The sequence below is a fragment of the Lagopus leucura genome, unplaced genomic scaffold, assembly GCF_019238085.1.
Source record: "Lagopus leucura isolate 7727_CA_CO unplaced genomic scaffold, USGS_WTPT01 Super-Scaffold_100026, whole genome shotgun sequence".
Taxonomy (NCBI): Eukaryota; Metazoa; Chordata; class Aves; order Galliformes; family Phasianidae; genus Lagopus; species Lagopus leucura.
This window is the reverse complement of record NW_024962277.1, coordinates 2,302,596-2,321,598: the sequence shown is the minus strand read 5'-3', so window position 1 is coordinate 2,321,598 and position 19,003 is coordinate 2,302,596. Positions and strand designations below refer to the sequence as shown.

Below are 19,003 nucleotides of genomic sequence, written 5' to 3'. Positions count from 1 at the left end.
GAAGTTACATCACCGTTTGTGCTTTCCAAGACTGGAGCAAGGTCTTGCCCTGGGCATGATCAAACGTAAAAAACATGCCAGGCCCCTTGACTCCAGTAAGCAGGACCAGACCTTCTCTTTGGCTTCATACCTCAAAAAAATAGTGTTTCTTTGGAGGTTCTGCTCCTTGCCACCACCTAGAAGCCAAGTGCCCTCTTGCCTGAACCATGGTTTGGCCTCAAGGCTCAGAAAACTGAATCCAGACACAGCTCTCCAGGACCTATTCCAGCTCCATCTTCCATCTCCATCTTCCATCTTCCATCTCACCATAAGCATCTGCATTGAGGGGACACATTTTCTACTTATTTTCAATCCTCATGCTGAAGGCAAGAAGGACACTCTGCCATTCAACAGGAGGTCAGGCTTATATGCTCATCTGTAGTTGTCTTTGAGATCACGGCTTGGGGAGCAAGCAGGGGACAAGCACAGATGCCTTAAGGGAAAGCATCCGATGACAGCTTGAGTGGTGGGACAAAGTGTGATGTGTGTTTGTTTAGATAGCCAAAGGACTTGGAACAAATGTCTGTGGCTCATGTTTTAGATAAAAGGAACCCAGACTTGTCAAGGTATCAGGGGGGATGGTGAGAAAATGCTTATCAAGAATCCCTTGGCCCCCAGACCCTTTTGTAATAGAATCAACTATAATACAAGGAACAATAACAACAGAAGAAAGTTTTCACATCTCAGAGATGCTCACTTCTTTCTGAACCAGGATATTTTTGGGATGCCAATGGCAAGATCGGTGATAGGGGCTACAAATCTGGGGTTACCTGTGGTCCATGAACCAAAATCTTGGGGCGTTTTGCCCCTGAGTGCCCTGTGTTTTGCTCCTCGTCTCCCACCTGACCCACCACTGCTGCTCGGCTGGGAGGGAAGAGTGGGACATGGTGGTGCCAAGGGGACAGGGACTGCCACATCCACATCCATCTGGCATACTGAAGCAGAGACTGAAGGAAAAGGAAGGAGGGGGTGGGTAAAAGAGAAAATCCCAAAGATCCTCGGATAATAAGCACCATTAAGGTTAGTCTGTCTCATGATTGTTTCTTATTAAAAAGAGACTGTACTTTATCTGTGCAGGATATGCTGTTTGGATGAGGGAATTAGCAGAGTGACTGCCTCCATATCATCTAATTAGCAAAAATGTTGATAAGCAGATACAATCACATATGATTAGGATCCTTTTAAAAAGCCACTCCATTAATTAAATAGACAGAAAGGCCGCCTCCAGCCCTCGCGTGCCACTGATTAGAATACAAATATTTACACTAATCTCACCTCCATCAGCCATGGGACACTTTTGAGTATTTTTAGTGACATCAGATTACTATTGATTTCCATCCCCAATGTCAGACCATTTTGTTAGTATCTGAAAGTGCTGCCTTCAGTTTCGGATGCTTTAAATCATGTTAAGGGTTTATCTTAATGACGCTGCTGATAACCACTGTTCAGGTCACTCGTACTTTCTCTTCAAAGAACACAGTCTGGGCTGGTTTTTATTGTTTGTACTTGAGATTTGAGATACGAAAAACATTTCTCATTTCAAAGCCTTGGTTTCTAGGGATGGGGCTGCCAGGCTAGTTTGGGTCTAGTTACTTGCAGTGTGCATGCCTCTCCCATTTTCCTTTCTCCCCATTTCTCCTCGACCCTTTCTTTTTTCCTTGCAAACCCTTCTGGCTCACAACAGTGGTCTCTGTTGAATGGCTGCTAATCTCTGATGCCTGCCTGCTGCAGGCAGCAGACAAACAGGCAGTGAGTGTCCCCCGCTACAGGATGACAGGAGAAAAACACTCCCTATGTTTTAGATGGGTAGGACACACTAAATCCAGGACAGATGATCTACTGCGCCAGCAAGTCTGTGATAGGCACTCTGCAGCGAAAGCAAGTCCTGGAGGAGATGCTTTGCAGAGACAGCCCAAGGCAGGGCCACCTCCTTCCTTCTGTGCGCAGCAGATAACAAGCCTGGGAGCTTCCAATAGGGCTCTTTCACCTGTTTCTGACATCCCATTTTCACTTCTGGGTAGCAGAGAGCAGGAACAGCAATTGCTCCTGAAGTTTCTGCCAAGCATCTACAAAGAGGTCACAGTGGCAGAGGATAGGAGAATGCTGCACCTTTTGGTGGCTTGTGGGTGGGAAGCTTGGATCATCCTCAAGTCCAGTGTACAGTCGGCCGCCAGACCAGCACTGCACTGCTTAATGGCAGCCTCTATCACAGGGCCAGAATACAGTGAGTACCTCCATAGTGCTGCCTCATCGCTGACCAAAGAGGAAACCAGCCCAACAAAGCCCTTCCTCAGTGCCCATCATCTCCAGCACTTTTCTTTCCTCCTTCACCATACTGCTTTCTACAAGCTGACATGGCTCCCTCTTGCCATCATTGCTCCACACTTACAATGTGTGTTAGAGCAGCAGTGGGCTCATGTGCTGTGCATACACTCTTTGGTATGATCAGCTGTTTACTCCTTCCCAAAGTGTGGGATAATGGAAATGAGGGCAGTGATCTGCAACCCACACTGCCATTAGTAGGTGTTTATGACAGGGTTACAGACAGCTGAGTTCTCATTGTTGGCACTTCCTTGGAGACCTCCTTCATGCAATGATTCCCTGCAAAGATATTGCATTTCCCACAGGAATGACAAAACCAGGGAATAGAAACAGATGCAGGAAAACCTCACACTGGATCAGGGAGTTCAGCTCCTCAGACTGAACTTGTCAGTATTGAGCTTATGCAGCATCCCTGCTGTACCTAGGCCAACTATCCCAAAGAGCACATAGAAAAGAAGCTAAGGTTGTTAATGAGCTTCATTCTGGACATTTATTTTGGTGCTATCATGGGAGCTAAGTTCTTGCAGAGGTATTAGGTTTGGGCATAAATATACATTATGGTCATCTAATCATTATTTTAGGTGAAAAGGTCCACTTTGGGTTTAAAAATGGACACACAAGGAGGTTGTAGTAATTCACTACCTTCACTGTGTAGGATATGCAACACATTAGGAGTTTTAACTTGCTAGTGCCACCTTCCAACTGCTTTTCCTGAGAGTCTGAAGACCTCTGTACCACCAAATCTCTGTTTTCATCCAGGGTCTTACAGGATATGATGAAGCTGGTGTTGAACTTCCTCTTAATATCAAGAAAACTTCCCCGAGCATTTCACTCCAAAGTGTGTTTTCCAAACCCCTGATCACATCTTAGGGCTCTTTCCTGTGCCTTCTCCAACTTATCAGCACTCTCCCTGAGCTGTGAATGGCTCTAAACTACAAACAGCTTTCCTGTAGCTGCTGCTGTAGGGTAATAATGTCCTATAGAATTAACATGACCTGATGACATTACACTTCTCCAGACTGCACACAGATCTATACTCAGTATCTAAGAATCCCACTTTTGGGCAGGCAACACAAAAACTGATCTGACAAAGCCGTACATCAGAGATATGATATTACAGCTATGTTGGACAACTGCATCATGTACACAACCAACATTTAAGAACATAAGGCCAATGGCAACCAACCCCACCCCAGAACGTAGTTTGATCACCTGAGCAACAATTGGCTGAAGGCGCTCTGAGGTCACAATCTCACGATCCGGGAACAGCAGGCTTCAAAAGGAACAATCCTGTAACACGGGACTCAGCTTCCTATGTGGTCCTGTAACACCAAAAGACAAAGCAGAGCAAGGGATGAACTGAGCCTGACCCCAGGCAGTGCAGTGGCAGTGGGTGTCCAGGAGCCTCTGGGTGCAGGACATCTCCAGGCTTCGTATCTGTGGTGAGAGAGAGGTGCCAGGCTACTTCCAAGCAGTCTCAGCTCTCTCCTGAGATGGTGGATTATTACAAAATCCTCGAACTGCAAAAAAGTGCCTCCCAGGATGATATCAGGAAATCCTACCACAGACTGGCACTAAAATGGCATCCTGATAAGAATCTCACCAACAAGGAGGAAGCCGAAAATAAATTCAAAGCTGTCACTGAGGCATACAAAATTTTGTCTGACCCTCAGAAACGATCACGCTATGACAGATCTGTCAAGGAGAGCCGATCCCATATAGGAAGAAGTGCCATGGGGGACCATAACAACTTCTTTGATATCGCTTACGTATTCCAAGACCCCGAAAATATCTTTAGGGAAGTCTTTGGAGGGATGGATCTCTTCAACAACATCAGAAACAGTGGAAGAGGAAGCAGCTCCAGTTTGTATTCTGGATTGATGCAGTCCTTTATGCCATTTACTTCATTCGGTCACAGTGGGCAGACCATCTTCTCCTTCGTTGAGGAAACAGCTGGGCCGCGTAGTTTCAGATCAGTCTTAACCTCCACTGAAGTGGTCAACGGCAAGAGGATCACCACCAGGAAAATCATTGAAAATGGGCAGGAGAAGATAGAAATTGAAGAAGATGGCCGGTTGAGGTCTGTGTCAGTAAATGGAAAAGACCAGCTGAAGCTGTAATGTCCCCCAGCACACACATCAGATGCAAGCTGTGGGATGTGCTCTCATTGCTCAACGAATGGAATCTACTGTGAGCAGTGTTAATAAAAGCTGAGTTCGTGGCACAACTGATAGCTTCTGAACAGCCTGGAACAAATTACTGACAGGTAGAGATAAGGAGTTATGCTAAACTAAGGAGAGGAACTATACTGATTTTATGTAAGGCGATATATAGTGTTTGGTCTGGAAATACATAGTAAATATACAGTAAATACACACAAGAGCTACCTTGCTTGTTTGTCAGAGGCCAAGTAAGTTAGTACTGCAAAAGGATAGTTGATGAACAGGTACGAGGGCTATATGACAAGCTGGAGGCTCTCCTCCCACCCCCTGAAACTGACCCTTTTTAAATGTCCAAGCCTGCTAGCCAGAAGAATAAAGGCTCTTGTCTGACTGTCATACACAGTCCTGAGGCTGAGTGAAGGGTGTCCTGCCTTTAGGCGCTGGAATACAAGATACATTCATTGAAACATTTTTTGTACACTAGCAAGAAAGTAGGGGAGGTTCAGGGGTGATGAAGAGCCCTCTCCCCTCTCCTCTTTATCTAGTGAGGATGTATCAAGCTGTAGCCCAAAATGTAGTAAGGAGAGGGACTGCCATGGGAAAAAACAAAAGGAGATTTTGGTGAGGAAAAGAAGGAAGAGAAAGCTGTTCCATAAAAGAAAATAGGGTATTCCTTGAAAATGCCCTGAAAACTGTATCTGGAGATCCCTGCGTAGTTTGGGGGCGGAAAACAAGCAGGCAGAAGGTGAATTTGGGTCTTGAACTGGGACAATCTATGGTTCCTTTCTGCTTGGAGTTGTTCAGACAAAGCCAGCTAAATTCAAACCATGAGCAAACAGAATCCAGGGGGCTGAATTTAGCTCCCTCTTTGTGCAAAGCTGAACATGGGGAGCTCGATGGTGCTTTACCATCCTCATTGTCTTGCTCACAGCTGCTAGAGCCAGCTTACAATGCACTTCTTGCACAGCCTGGCAGCATGCTGCTTTCGTCCTCCACTGAGCTGAGGAACGCGCTCCCCATGTTTCTGCCCCCCCCCCCCCCCCTTGGGCTGACATGAACCACAGAGCCTTGTTTCTTGCTTGGCCAGATCACCTTAGGCATTTAAAATCTCACACGCTTTATTTTCAGTCCTACACTACATCCCCTTGAGTTTCCCAGCTTGCCCTGCCCACTGATGTCTCCCTGGAGGGTGGAACTGGTTTTCAGGGACATTTTCACTCTAATCCAGATTGCAATTGCTGCCTGCATTTGGGCAGGTCTTTGCATCTGTTTCCTCTGCAGTGAAATGGGAATAACAGGCTCCTTTGCTTTGAAGGAGACTGCAAAGCAGTGATATACATAAAGGTCTCCCAACGCTAAGTTAAATTAGCCAGAATACTGCAGCCACTTAACAGAAACGTTTTACTTCTGAAAGGAAAAACACAGCACAAATTGCTATCCTTTGCAAACTGATGCCATGCCCTGCTTGGAAAAGAAACAGAACAAAACTGAATTTGCTGTGTTAAGGCCTCTTAAGTTCCTGTGAGAGTCCCCCTCCCATAAAAAAAGGTACAGCACTGAGAGGCAAGTGGATGCGTAAGGACTTGCTGGGTTTGTAGAAGGAAGCCAGCAGCGATGGCAGTAGGGACAGCCAGTGGTACAATCCCTGTCTGCTGCTGCTCCATGGTTTGGGAGCCAGAAGGAGCCCTGCAGACACTGGAGCCCTGGGGATTGCAAGGAATTTGTCGGTTTTACAAATTGGCAAAGATTATTATTTTGGGCAGAGCAAACACAATTACGTATTTCTACCAATATTCTCTGTGCTCACTACGTGAGATGACCATTTGAATTTACCTTATGTTACTTTGGAGGAAGTTCAAGGGTTTATTAAAAAAGAAAAGCACATTTTGGATCGGAAACTGAAATGGTCTTTGATCAAAATAGCATGTTTTGAAATCTGGACCAGAGTTGAACAGCCCAGCCCCTAACATTTTCAGCTTGCTGGGCTAAAACTTTGCCTCAGTCTTGTCCCCAGTCTGATATTTTTGTGCATGTCCATCAAGATGTGCATAATCTGTGATCAATCTATACCTATCCCAGACCCAGTCTGCTTGGGATGTTACATCACTACTTAAGACAGCACCCAAGAGAGAGCACTTCCTTTTCCCATCCCTCACTCAGAACATTTCTATCACCTCTTGCAGCCACAGAGAGCTCCTGTAGCAGCTCTGGCAGCTGCACACACCAAAACTTGCTCTTTGGATTATGGGAACATGGATTGGGAAAAGACTCAGTTTGCTCACCCAGCAAGCGCTGGGTCCAGGAGGAATGCAGATCTTCGTCCACAGCTCCTTGTGCTCTGCAGGGCACATGGCAGCTCTCAGCACTTCCTGCAAGTAAAAGAGTGGAGATTAAGAAAATGATAAAAGAAAGGGAAAAAAAAAAAAAAAAAAAGGAGAGAGACAGCCCTAAATGGTAGGTGGTAAGAAAGCAGGTTGGACTGCACTGGCTATGGCCCACATTGCGGCAATAGCGAGAAATCTGCCAGGTGTGTGCCCAAACCACCTGTAGGAATGGGTTGTGCCTCTGTTACAAAAATAAATCTTAGCCAGTGTTGCCAATATGGCCTTGGAAGAAATCATTTGCTTGTGCAAAGGACAGTCTCTCCCAGAACTGCATTGTCCCTGTAAAAAGCCATGTTTTGGGACTCTCCCTGGTGAGCTTGCACACACAGCTGGTCCACAAGGAGGACCACAAGCTGTGACAGCAGAGCTCAGCTGGTAATGGGCTGGTTGAGAATGAGCTCTGCTTGAAAGCAGAGTATGGGGGCAGTTTGCAGTCTCCTGCTGTAGGACTGGAGCAATGGGAAGAGCACACATAGCAGAGGCAGCTCAAGTCCAGCCAGCAGCCTCTCGGAGAGGCTGAGTCATTATTTTATTAGCAGGCCCCACAACTACTTTAATGTGGGCTTAGACTGCAAAAACAAAAACATACATAAAAGCATTTGGAATTACTTCATAAAATACTAAATCACAATATTAACCAACTGACCTTTGCTCTATGCAGACCTGCTAATTTTAGCAATTACAGCCAACAACTTGAACATATCAAGTGGGCAACTGTTTAACAATAATGACATCTGCTTGGAAAATCCAATTATGTCTAAACATCTTTAAATCCCCACTAGGGGATACCTGCTTTCTTTTTGCAACTGTTAGTCTCTGCCTAATAGGATTTTAAACTCACAGCCTGCTGCACACTGCGGTGGCGGTGGCCCCTCTCCCTGGAGTGGCAACAACAGGACTGCGATCACATTAAGCGGGGAGTGAGTCTCTCTCCTCAGACAGTGATGGAAGTGGTTGGGTTTTCTGACAGCCTAATCTGATGGACGGGTGCATTAGCTGGATCCCTTCACTCTCATGTGCCCCCAGCACTGAGCTGGGCTCTGCAGCCGTCAGAGCCTTTTGTGGGGTCACCAAATGAGTTTTTCTCCTACAAGGTTTTGTCTCCTAGGCTGACTTCTGCTTCTCTCACTGTATCTTTTCTCCCTTCCTCCCTCCTCTTATCCCCAGCTACTTAAATCCCCTTGCTGCTGTTTCTTGCTTTTCTTCTCCATAACAGGAACCCCTAAAGACAACAGCTATGCAGAGGCTTTTGCAGCTGTATTTTTTGGCCTGAAGGTGGTTCTTGCCAAGAAGAGTGACGATAGACAAAACAGGGACCAGTAGAGAAGAGTGAGCATGAGACCACCCAACTCTCCAACAAAGTACCCCAATACAGAGCAGCATCATCCACCACAAAGCCAAAGGTCCATATTCAGCCTCCAGTTATACTCTGCAGCCCCCTGATCTGGCAGCAGCTCCATGGCCCCACTCCTGATCACTCAGCACCCCAGGGCTGCAAAGCTATTGTCAGATATTTGAATCAAGATACAAGAACTGAATATTTCCGTCCCTTCTCCTCCCTCCCTGGCCATCCTGGCTCTCTTCTGATGGAGCGTGCAACAAAATCACAATCACATGTTTGCAGCAGTAGGAGGCCATTGGCATGGAAGCGGCTGTGATGTCACTACAAACATTTCCACCCTATCCTATTTCTCCAGAACAGTCTCCGTTTTTATGACCCCATCCTGAGATCTGCAGGAAATCAAATTGTCCTGATGCTATTTTGAGCGCTGGTGTCATGGCATCAATATATAATGATGCGGTGTCAAGCTGGAGAGGCTCGAGCGCGCTGCGGCGGTGTCACAGCCAGTTTGTTTTGTGCAGCTCCACGAGCCTGGATTGCAGCCCTGCAGATGCCAGGCTCGTGCTGGGACCGCTGGGGACATGCACGCCATGCTGATGGGATGGGCTCTGCGGGCAGGATGTAGAGCAGCGCTGACTCTCAGCCCTCTTGCAATTATTGGGGATCAGCAACTCAGGCACAACAGTGCCGTGGGGCAGAGTGGTTCCTACAGGTGCCAGCCAGTGTGGTTGCAAAGTATTTGTGCAGGGCAATGGGGGATGGACAAGGGAAAGAAATTTGAGGGCAGACATTCACTTGCAAGGTAAGTCCAGGGCAAGAAGTCCAGCCATTTGGGTGGTGGCTGTCTGACCAATGCAAGAAGCAATGCCCAGCTTCCACAAACTCTAATCTAGGATTAACTTCTAAACAAAAAGGAACTTAGGTTGAACATCCCCTGAGATTCAGTAAGAGGTTTAGATCTCATTCTGCTCGTAAAACTCTTCTCCCATACTCTCCACCAACATGTGAGGCCCTCCAGGCTGGAGCACTCCCCTGAGCCTGCATCTCATAGGGAAGGATCCGGCCCTGAGATATCTCCTGGCAATTTAGGTGCAGCAGCATCTCTACCTGACTTATCTCCTACACCCAAATCTTATCTGCTCCCCAACGAACATCAGATGTAATACAAGGCATACACAAAATGTTCCTGAATTGAGCTCTCCAGCAGAAGCAACATCTGCAGCAAAATTTTATCTGTTGGCCAGAAGGCTTATCCTGGAAGAACTTGAGACAGCCTGCAGAGTCCCCTGAAGCACAGCAGGAAAAGGCACTGGTTGGACTGAAAAAGCAGTGGGCGGGATGTGGTGGTGGCTCAGAGCTCCTAGCAAGCAGGAGTGCACGGAGTACTTATCAGGAAGAAGTGGGAAGACCTCAATTATTTCTCTTGACAGGATAGTCCCATATATGCAGAGATGCTGCAGATCAGAAGGGCACAGATTTGAATCCTACGTTAAGATCAGAGCTCTTCCAGGAGATGCATCTTTTGCTCATGTGTAGTTGCTCTCCACAGTACCAGAAAATGTGCATGCTGCAACCCCAGAAAGAAAAAGCACTTTGTTTCTGATGAAACTCCTCCAAGACTGGATGTGGCCCTTTATTTACCTTTAGTCATTACTACTGAACTCCCTTCCTCCACAAGAGCCAGCACTGAGACCAGACAACTGCTTTCTAAACTCCTGCGTGGGTAATTGGAGATAGCAGCCCAGCGACTCACGGCCCGAGACACCACGTCAGTTCCCACGAAATGGCTGGGCCATTAGTCATCTCCTCTCTGCAGCTTTCATTTTCAAGCCCTCCTTTATCTTTGGCTATGATTAGCACTCAATTGCGTTCACCTTTGGTCACCCTCCAGAAGGCACCAGGCAAAAGAGCTCACGGGTCTTGAATACCACCCACTTCTGAAGCGTTCAAGAAAGTTCCTTACTGTTTGACTCTGGTATCTGCTTTCCCATCTTCCATGGAGCTATGCCCTGTAACTTTCTCTTCGTGGCTGGCAACAGCTTTGCACCCTTCCTTCCCCAGGCTCAGACCTCCCTGGTGCCATTTCAGACAGCTCCTCACTTTCCCATGCCCTTGATCACTCAACATCTTGGCTCGCCGATGCCATCCGCCCTCTCCAGCTGCTCCACTTCCCCGTGTTATCCTGAATTCCCCTCGCCTCCCTCCTCCACTGCCCTCCAGGAGCTGCTTGCTAATGCTTTTCTCCCCACTTGGGATGCCGCACCCCATTAATAAATAGTTGCTCCAGTGGCTCAGCTGAGAACCCGGCCTGTCCCCACCACCCATGACAGGAGGAAAATTCTCAATAGTGTTTAAACAGCCACAGGATTAGGCCCAGCAGCTCCGGTGACATCAATGTTACAAACACACTGCTGTGGTCAGAGTGAGGAGCCCATATGGGGTGATAACATTAAAAAAAAAAAAAAAAAAAAAGTCTTATACATTTTTTTAAAGTTTTATTATTCCCTCTCTTGTGGTTCCTTCTGCTCCCGGAATGAACGGGGGGTTTTATTGCTGGGGTTAAAAAACACGAATTTGCATTACATCCTGGCTCCCGCTGTAATACTTCAGTCTTGTTTCTCTCTCGTCCCCTCTCCAGAACAACTGATGCTATCACAGCCTGATTTAATTTCAAAGACGGATTGTGATTTGGCAGTCGGGGGAAAAAAAAAAAAGCCAAGCTAATCAAAAGTCACCATCTGCTGCGTTGCCATGGGGATATTCCTCCCCAATAAATGTGCTCTTTGCCAAAATCACAGATAACAGCACTATAAAGGGTGGGAGGTGGAGGGGGGGAATCAAAGAAAGAAGTTCCGACACTAGGGGGGAAAAGCGAAAGAGAGAGGAAGGAGGGAAAAACAAGGGACAGAAGAAGTCGGAGAGAAAGGAGGATGGACTACTGAGAGAAAACGACAAATGGACCAACTAGGGAGAAGGAGGAGGAAAGCAGGGACTCACCAGCATCAGGGTAACAAAGTGGTGGAGGGAGACAGACAAGTGGAAATGGGGAAGGAGAAGAAACACCTCGAGACACCGTGCTGCGTAAGATGCCCACGCTGGGCACCAGGCAAGGCTGCTACCCAGAGAGAAATGGGGTCACCTAACCTGGAATGAGTAAAAGCTGTCAGATTTCAGGTCGCAATGTGCTGGCTGCCCCCTGACCCTGTTTAGAGCCTGCATGTGTGTGTTGAATGCCCCTATTAACCCCCAGCAGCTAACGGAGATATGGGAGACGTCCTGCTCTCCTCCCCAGCCTAAGCGGGAGCTAAGCAAAGGGGTCACTTAGCACCCAGCAAGGAGGATGGGATGAATTATTCACTACAGTGGCATCACCGGTCTTTTTCTTCTCCCCTACTGGAGGATAAACCCAGAACAGATCACAGGTTGTGTGAATTCTTTGCTAAAAAAAAAAAAAAAAGCAAATGGAATGACTTCTGCATGAACTTGTTTTGCAATTCAGCTCCAGAGCTGATAAGAAACAGTCGCTGTGTGTTAACTGTAGGAGCACAACACCACGCTGCCCATCTCCAACAGGAAAAATTTATGATCGGCTCTTCCCTCTGCTCCCACCTCCTCCTCACTTCAAGAGGTAGTGTAACAGTCACACGCCTCAAAAACTGCATTGGATGTTTGTGTAAGCACTTCAGAGCACTGGGGTCACATGTGCATCCTTCTCTGCAAAACTGTGTAAATGTTTTCTTTTGAAGGAAAGTAAAGAACCTGACATTGCATGATTCCAGGAACTGGGGTTTAAGAGTATACACTATAGAATCATAGAATCATCCAGGTCAGAAAAGACCACTAAGATCATCCATTAACCCAACCCCACTGTGCCCACTAAAGCATGTCACTCAGAGCACATGTCCCACATGAGCATCAACGCTTGTTGAACCTACATGCATGGAAAGAGGTGGGGAGTTGGGGTGAGTTCATTTAAAAAATAGAATGGGAGCTGTTGAGTACTATTTTTCAGAGTGGATTACTGAAGACTAAAGTCATTGGGTCTTCTGAGCTCAGGTGGCCTCACCTGTGTGAACGGAGACAGCAGCATTGTCACTGCACTAGACCCAGTCCTCCCTAACGCCCCTGTTTCCAGGAGCCCTTAAACACCTCTCTCAAAGATGCAACATCTGGGCAAGCAGAGATGACAAACAGTAACAAGGCTGCCCCAGACTCTGTGCCTTCCCTCCATTGGTGTGGTGGTACTCACCCAGGGTGGTGCTATCAGATCCAAAACCTCTTTGTCCTTGTGTTCTCCATGGGTGCAGGATCATGCCCCTGGGGTTGTCCTCCACGTGGGATGGCTCTATTGCTTGGGACAAAGATAGGTCCAGACATGTCACTCTCCCCAGCAGGTTCCCTGTGCAGGAAAAATAGAAGAAATTAAATGAAAGAACTTTAAAGACAGAAGAGAGAAGATAATAGTTTGAGAACTGGGGAATTTGGATTAAAACAAACATACACAAAACCAAGTGAAATAAAAGGGAAAAACTCAAGTAATGCAAATGGGAGAAGGAAGAAAGCCCTCAAGAACAGTGAGAGACAGGCAGGAAATGGAGCAAAACTTCTGAATGGCATAAGCATCAGTTGCACAAACACCCCACAGTAAATAGGATGGGAGAACTGAATGGCAGATTGATGGAGCTAAGAAAGCCTCTGGGAGGAATATCCTTTTGAAAGCAAACTGGGAGATGAAAAGCTGGAACCTAGCTCCACTGCACAAGGGCTTGGTCCCAGATCAGCTCCTTGGAGTGACAGGAGCAATGGGAATAAAGATACCAGCACAGCAAAGGGCTAAACCAAGCAGAACAGCAAGAACAGCCCTCATCTCCTGCCTCCCCACTTCTCTCTTTGCAGTGCAGGAGGGAGGGTGTCTTCAGCAAGAGGAGTGATAAAAATGAGGAAGCAATGGAGATTTGTTTAAAATTAGCAAATTTTGTTAAACAAAATATTTTCCTATTCAGCCAGCCTCTCACTACTTTTCCTCACCCCCACCCCGCCCCTAAATTAAACAGCAAATTATACTTATCAAAGAAGAGAAGGTAAAGAGAAATCTGAAAGACTGTGAGAAACCTTTAATTATTAGTATAGTGGCATGAAAAGCTGTTGAGCCCCTTAGAAACGTACATGGCCAATTATCAAAAAATATAAGAGATGCAGAAAGAAAGGTTTGTCTAATAAGTATGAATCGCAGGGCCATTTAGAACATCAGTGTTAAAGCATTAGAGTTAAATGGAAAAGTAAAAAGGGGCTGATGGTTTTAACTATTTCACAGGAGGACAAGAGGTTGATACTGATAAGACAAGCAGTATAGTGAAGTTAATTATCTGTGGCCCTTGGTGCACAAAGCTTTTTGAGCTGGTGATTAATAGAGATAAACCATTCAAACTCCACATTTCTAAGGTGAATGAAGATGGCAGAGGAACCGCACAGCCCCAGCATACTAACTAACCTGCAGCAATGGAGGGTGCTGGTGGCTTCATTGCACCCCATCAGCTCCTATCCACCAGCAGCAGGGATGGCTGAGAGACATGGAGAAGGGGTGACCCAGCATCACCAGCACCTCTGGGTCTTCACACTGTTAGAGGAGTTGGAGGCAGCTCCCCCTTAATTAGTAAAAAAGAAAATATATTATGTTCTAGTGCTAGTTCTCAGAGTAAAGTAATCTGGGGGAGGCAACATCTGCAAGTATTTTATACCACGTTGATCAATGCCTATGTGAACTCCTTCCTGCACTGCATTAACCATTGGCCTCAGGCCTCCTTGCTGCTAGGTATGTGCAGAGGATCTCACCTTTATCTTCTCATCCCACTGCTCAACTCAGGTAGAGGCATGGCACATCCCTGGATCAGGGCTAATGGTTTGGGACACGGTTTAGTGAGCAATATAGGTGGAAGACGGACAGTTGGATTGGATGATCTTAGAGGTCTTTTCCAACTTTGATGATTCTATGACTCCAGAACTCACTGTGATAGATGGGTGGTGAAGGGTTAAAAGTGCTCAAAGAAAGCCCATGTCCTGGACGTGAATTTTGTTTTATAATCACAGAGTACCGGCACAGTTAATGGGAATAAATTAAGTGGTCTGGTGCTTTTGTGGGAGCTGGGAGGCAAAGATGTGAATGCAAAAGGATTGACTCAGCCCTTCATCTTTCTGAGACAGATTAATCAGGCACCATAAGGTTTATCATGCTCAAGTTGGACAGATAAGACCTGAAAAATGGAAGGCTTGGATGGACAATCAAGAGGGACAGATCCTGATCTTACAAGATCTCCAGACCGAAGCTATTTAGAGGTGCTGCCAATGTGAGTTCTAACCTCCACTCCAGAATTTGGATCAGACGTTTCTTCAAAACTTCTGGAACTGAAGAATTCCCCGACAATATCTGATGCTTCCTGCTGCTCCTGCTGGATGTTGTGAGTGCTGGGTGTCCTCTTCCAATGTTTCTGTCTAGAGCCCAACCAGAACAATGAATTTCAGAGACAGCAATGAAAATTAAAGAAATAAAAAAAATGGACTCAACTTCTGAGCTTCACAAATGATTTGGTGCTTAGGTTTGCAGTTCAACTTGAATTTTAGGATGACTTTGGGGTTGGCTGTTACTTACTCCGAAACGGTTCCCTTGTCCTTGATAAGTTTGGAAAGGCATCTCAACTTCAGCATCTGCAAACAAAAGAATCTTATATTTTTGGCCAAACTAAATTGAATAAATTTTGTGTTTGTTAATTGCATCCAGGCCAACCAAGTATGGGGCCAAGTTTCAGCCCAGTGGGATTTGCACATGGCCTGGATACAAGCTATTGTAAATGGGGATCCCTGAAGGAAAAGCTGACAGATGGTGATTCTAAAAATGTTTGTCAGAGCCAGCCTTTGTGACACATAAAACCCATAGCCAAGGGGGTCCCTGAGTTTGGAGATGGTTCTGAACTGTATGTAAGGCTGGGGACGTTTGTTGGTACTGGTGGAATTTACTGGACTGCTCTCATTGTTGGCCAAACCCATTTTTGTTAAATCCATACTCTCTAAGATCCACTCATTTGGATTAAACAAAAACTGGATCCATGCTGCACCTGGTTTTCCAAATGCATATTCCAAAACCACTCTGATTTCCACGTTATAGAGTGGGGCCAAAGATGAACACAGTTTATGCAAGCTACATGGAAATGCTCCTCAACCATTCCTACAAGTAGCGTTCCAATTTTGTGCCTCAGTATTCCAGTGATGGGAACAACACCAAGACGCATTGGCCCACCTCCTTATTAGTACCATTTTCTTCTAACTGAATGGTTCCATTCGAAGTCTGGACTGGGAAAGGTCTCATGATACAGCACTAGCGCTTCCTTCCCAGCCAAGAAAAGAGCAGCTTTCTAAAAAAAAAAAGTATTTCTGCATCACATTCCTCATCTCTATAACTCTAACCAAACTGCTAGACAAGCCCAGACATCCTGTTAGCCCCACCAACAACCGGACTAATCATTTGGATCAAATTATTTAGTTAATGAATTTTGTTTTCACCCTCCAAACAGCTAGTAAGGACTTTGCAATGGCTTTGGAAATCTTTTTTTTTTTTTTTTTTTTTTTTTTTTTAATTTTCTGCAACTAATTTTTGTTACTGGCATCACTCATTGCAGCATTTGTCATCTGAAAAACAGAAATTACATCTTTCATCTAGCTTTAAGTGAGTGTACCTGTCAGATGACTGTGTACACCTTGTTAGTCGATCAAAATTTTAGAGAAAGGCACTAAAGAAAGCTTGAAACTGACCCCTACCCCAACCATTTTCTACCATTAGTTGCACGTATCTGTTGCCAGCCGTATTCCCATATATACTCATCTGTATGTGTGCCAGGAAATTCATGGAAAGTCAATACAAACAGGAAACAGGCAGAGCAAACACATTTACCATAAGTTCATGTCAGATGGTTATTCCATGAAAATGCATGTTACATCTCTTACATCCCCATAACTGTAAAATTGAAAATACAAGAAACAAGAACTTACCTGAAAGATCCCCTCCACAGCAGTAAAGAAGCAAGGTTCGCAAAATATTTCAGACAGTAAGATAAACTTTTTAAGGGGAAAAAAAAAAAAATACGAGAAATGGAACATTCAAATCTTTAAGCTCAAAGTCACATTAAACAAGAAAACAAATCTTTCTGTTAAATTTCTGATTTTGACATAAGGCTCTGTGTAATCCTTTGGTTGCTGTCACATTGTAAGACCTTGCAAAAAAACATATTTCCCAAAAATTACTTAGAATTCATCTCGGGAGGGGAGATATTCTTTCTCCAAGAAAAATAAAAAGATTTTCTAGAAGCTTAAGTTTTATTTAAACTTTTTTTTTTTTCTGCACAAGACATCTACCTCAGAGTCTTTTACAAAGAATGATGGATGTGTGCAGCCCTGCGGCAACGCTCACTGCTGAATTTGTGCCATGTGTGTTTGTGCAGGATCCGACCCTGCAGAAGAGAAGGACACCCCCAAGTTCAAGGAGATGCATTTAGACCAGAGCATTTTATTTGAAGCAAGGATTAGTAAACACCATGATTTTGGCAGATTGGAAATGAAAATACTTGTAAAGGTAATAGGAAAGAGCTGGATGGAGCATCCAGCAGAGCCATTCTGCCCCAAATACCAAAGAGATTTTTATCAAGGATAACACAAGCCCTCCAAAAAAATCCAGTGTTGCAAGTTTGTTCCTATCTAGCTGACTGCCCGGTTATGCCCTGCGGGAAGGACACAGCTCCTGAGCAAACTCTTGCCTCACCTATCATTTTTTGGTGGGCTTGACTTGATCACACTATTGCAAAGGTCATTTATTAGCTCTTCTCCTTGCCCCAAGTACTTGCTCTGTTATGGCTGATGGCACTCCCCAGGCAGCCATGAAAAACATCCCAATCACCTTATGCCCCATTATGGGAAGGTCTTGCACTTCCACTGCCATATCTGGAGAGGAAATGATGTAACACAGTGGTGACGTTTCCATGAAGATAAAGCGTTGAGTAAGGTATACTAAGGCTGCTTCATGTTTCTGCTGTTTATCTCCCCTGCTAGCCATTCGTTAGGAATTTATGCATGGTCTTTAGTCACTGTTGACTCACCTTCTCTCAGCTGCCTTTAATCACTCTTGCTACAGCACAAGAAAGGTGAAGCTCTACTTGCAATGAGAGCAAACCTGGTTAGGAGAGCAGACTGGTTAGAAAAATTCTGCTGTGCCACCGGGTGCATCCTCCTCAGCAGGACTGTACACAACGGGACAGCCTTCATCTCCTTCTCCCACCTCTATTTTCCAATGACTTGTTATAGTAGTACAACAGGGCAGCATTATGCAACAGGGGCTTTCCTGTTTTTCAAAACAGGACAGTCCCTGTCCCGAGCTACTAAAGCAGCCTAGTGAAACCCTCCCTAGGTATGCTCCTGCTACCATAAAACCCGATGGTTCAAAGGAGTGACTGCACACCCGAAGGGCAGGATCCAAGCACCCTGCCTCACATCAGGCTCTGTGCCTGCCCAGCACCTTCTGGGATGAAAGGCTTTCGGAGAACAATTCGTAGATGTTTTTAGAAGGGCCAGAATTATGGAATGTTGTAAATTAGCAAGCGAATAAAAGACACACAAAAAGCCCACTCTGCCACAAGGCCTTTGCAATGGATTTTTTTTTCCGAGTTGTATTTTAGTGCAACTACTGATGATAACTCATTATAAAGCCCTAATAAATTTACTGAATGGCATTTTTTTTTAAACATAGAAATCATGTAGCCATATGCTTAAATCCACTTCTCACATAAGTACATTTAGGCACGTACATGGCATTTCCAGACTGCAGGTCTGAATTCAGACATGACAAAATACGAATGTGCATGTAACTGCAGAAAAGGATAAGCAGCTGGTAGGAAGAGGGAAGGTGGACATCAAACAGATTATACAGTCACTTCATGAAAACAGAGAGAATGATGAATTTTTACATATGAAGGAAAAGAAAGTCACAGCTCACTGGGATATTTTACTAAAAAGAATAAAGATCTGCCATTTCTAAACATACTTTTCCCCATCTCGATGGAGGTGAGCACAACTGTTACACTGGGCAGGTTATAAAACACACAGATTGGAAAGATGTGGATCACAGCACGAATGGTTTTCAAGTTAATGGTGGGTTTCAGGTTATAATAGAGATTCACTTAGCTGCTATTTGGAAAAGAGTTGATGGGATCACTTGAAACTATAATGACAAACATTTGATTATTTCTGAAGTACCTAAAGACAAATTATTTTTTGCTTCAGGTCTCCATTTTCTGTGATGACATTAGAATGATCAAATTTCTCATATTTCACTGTTGCTAAAAACCAAAGCATCTTCTCAGTTTGTAATAAAGCTAATTTGCTTCTTGATGCAACACCATGAGCTTGCATCGAATCACACAGAATGGATGAATTTGATCATATCTGCACGGCACTCCTTACCATTCCCTTTCTCACGTGTTCTCATAAACACTGTTTTACCTACACGTATGCAAAGAACATACGCTTGCCTACCCAAACCAGGTAGGTGGCTGGTTGAATTCTAATAGGTTCTGCTTGCAAAGTTTTCCCATAAGATCAGGCAACGCATTTCAAAATAAGAGACAAAAGTAGAGACAAAGGAGAGAGAGAAAAACCAGCGCTGCTGAATGTATATGGAGCCTGGACTACCTCATTTCTGTGTGTTGAAACTAATT

The 19,003-nt window shown here is 45.1% G+C and overlaps 1 protein-coding gene and 1 long non-coding RNA gene across 2 annotated transcripts; one reads left to right on the top strand and one right to left on the bottom strand.

Annotated features, from left to right (window-relative positions):
- Positions 1 to 176: 176 nt before the first annotated feature.
- LOC122184950 lies at positions 177 to 17,462 on the bottom strand. Its single transcript, XR_006180680.1, has 7 exons — positions 17,390 to 17,462; positions 16,290 to 16,355; positions 14,896 to 14,951; positions 14,606 to 14,738; positions 6,806 to 6,892; positions 3,574 to 3,683; positions 177 to 315 (listed from the first exon to the last, which is right to left on the bottom strand). It is a non-coding gene; the product is annotated as an uncharacterized LOC122184950 (long non-coding RNA).
- On the top strand, positions 3,737 to 4,576 carry DNAJB8 (DnaJ heat shock protein family (Hsp40) member B8). Its single transcript, XM_042880361.1, has one exon. It carries the CDS (start codon positions 3,855 to 3,857, stop codon positions 4,479 to 4,481), a length of 627 nt encoding a protein of 208 aa, XP_042736295.1. The 5' UTR covers positions 3,737 to 3,854; the 3' UTR covers positions 4,482 to 4,576.
- Positions 17,463 to 19,003: the final 1,541 nt, after the last annotated feature.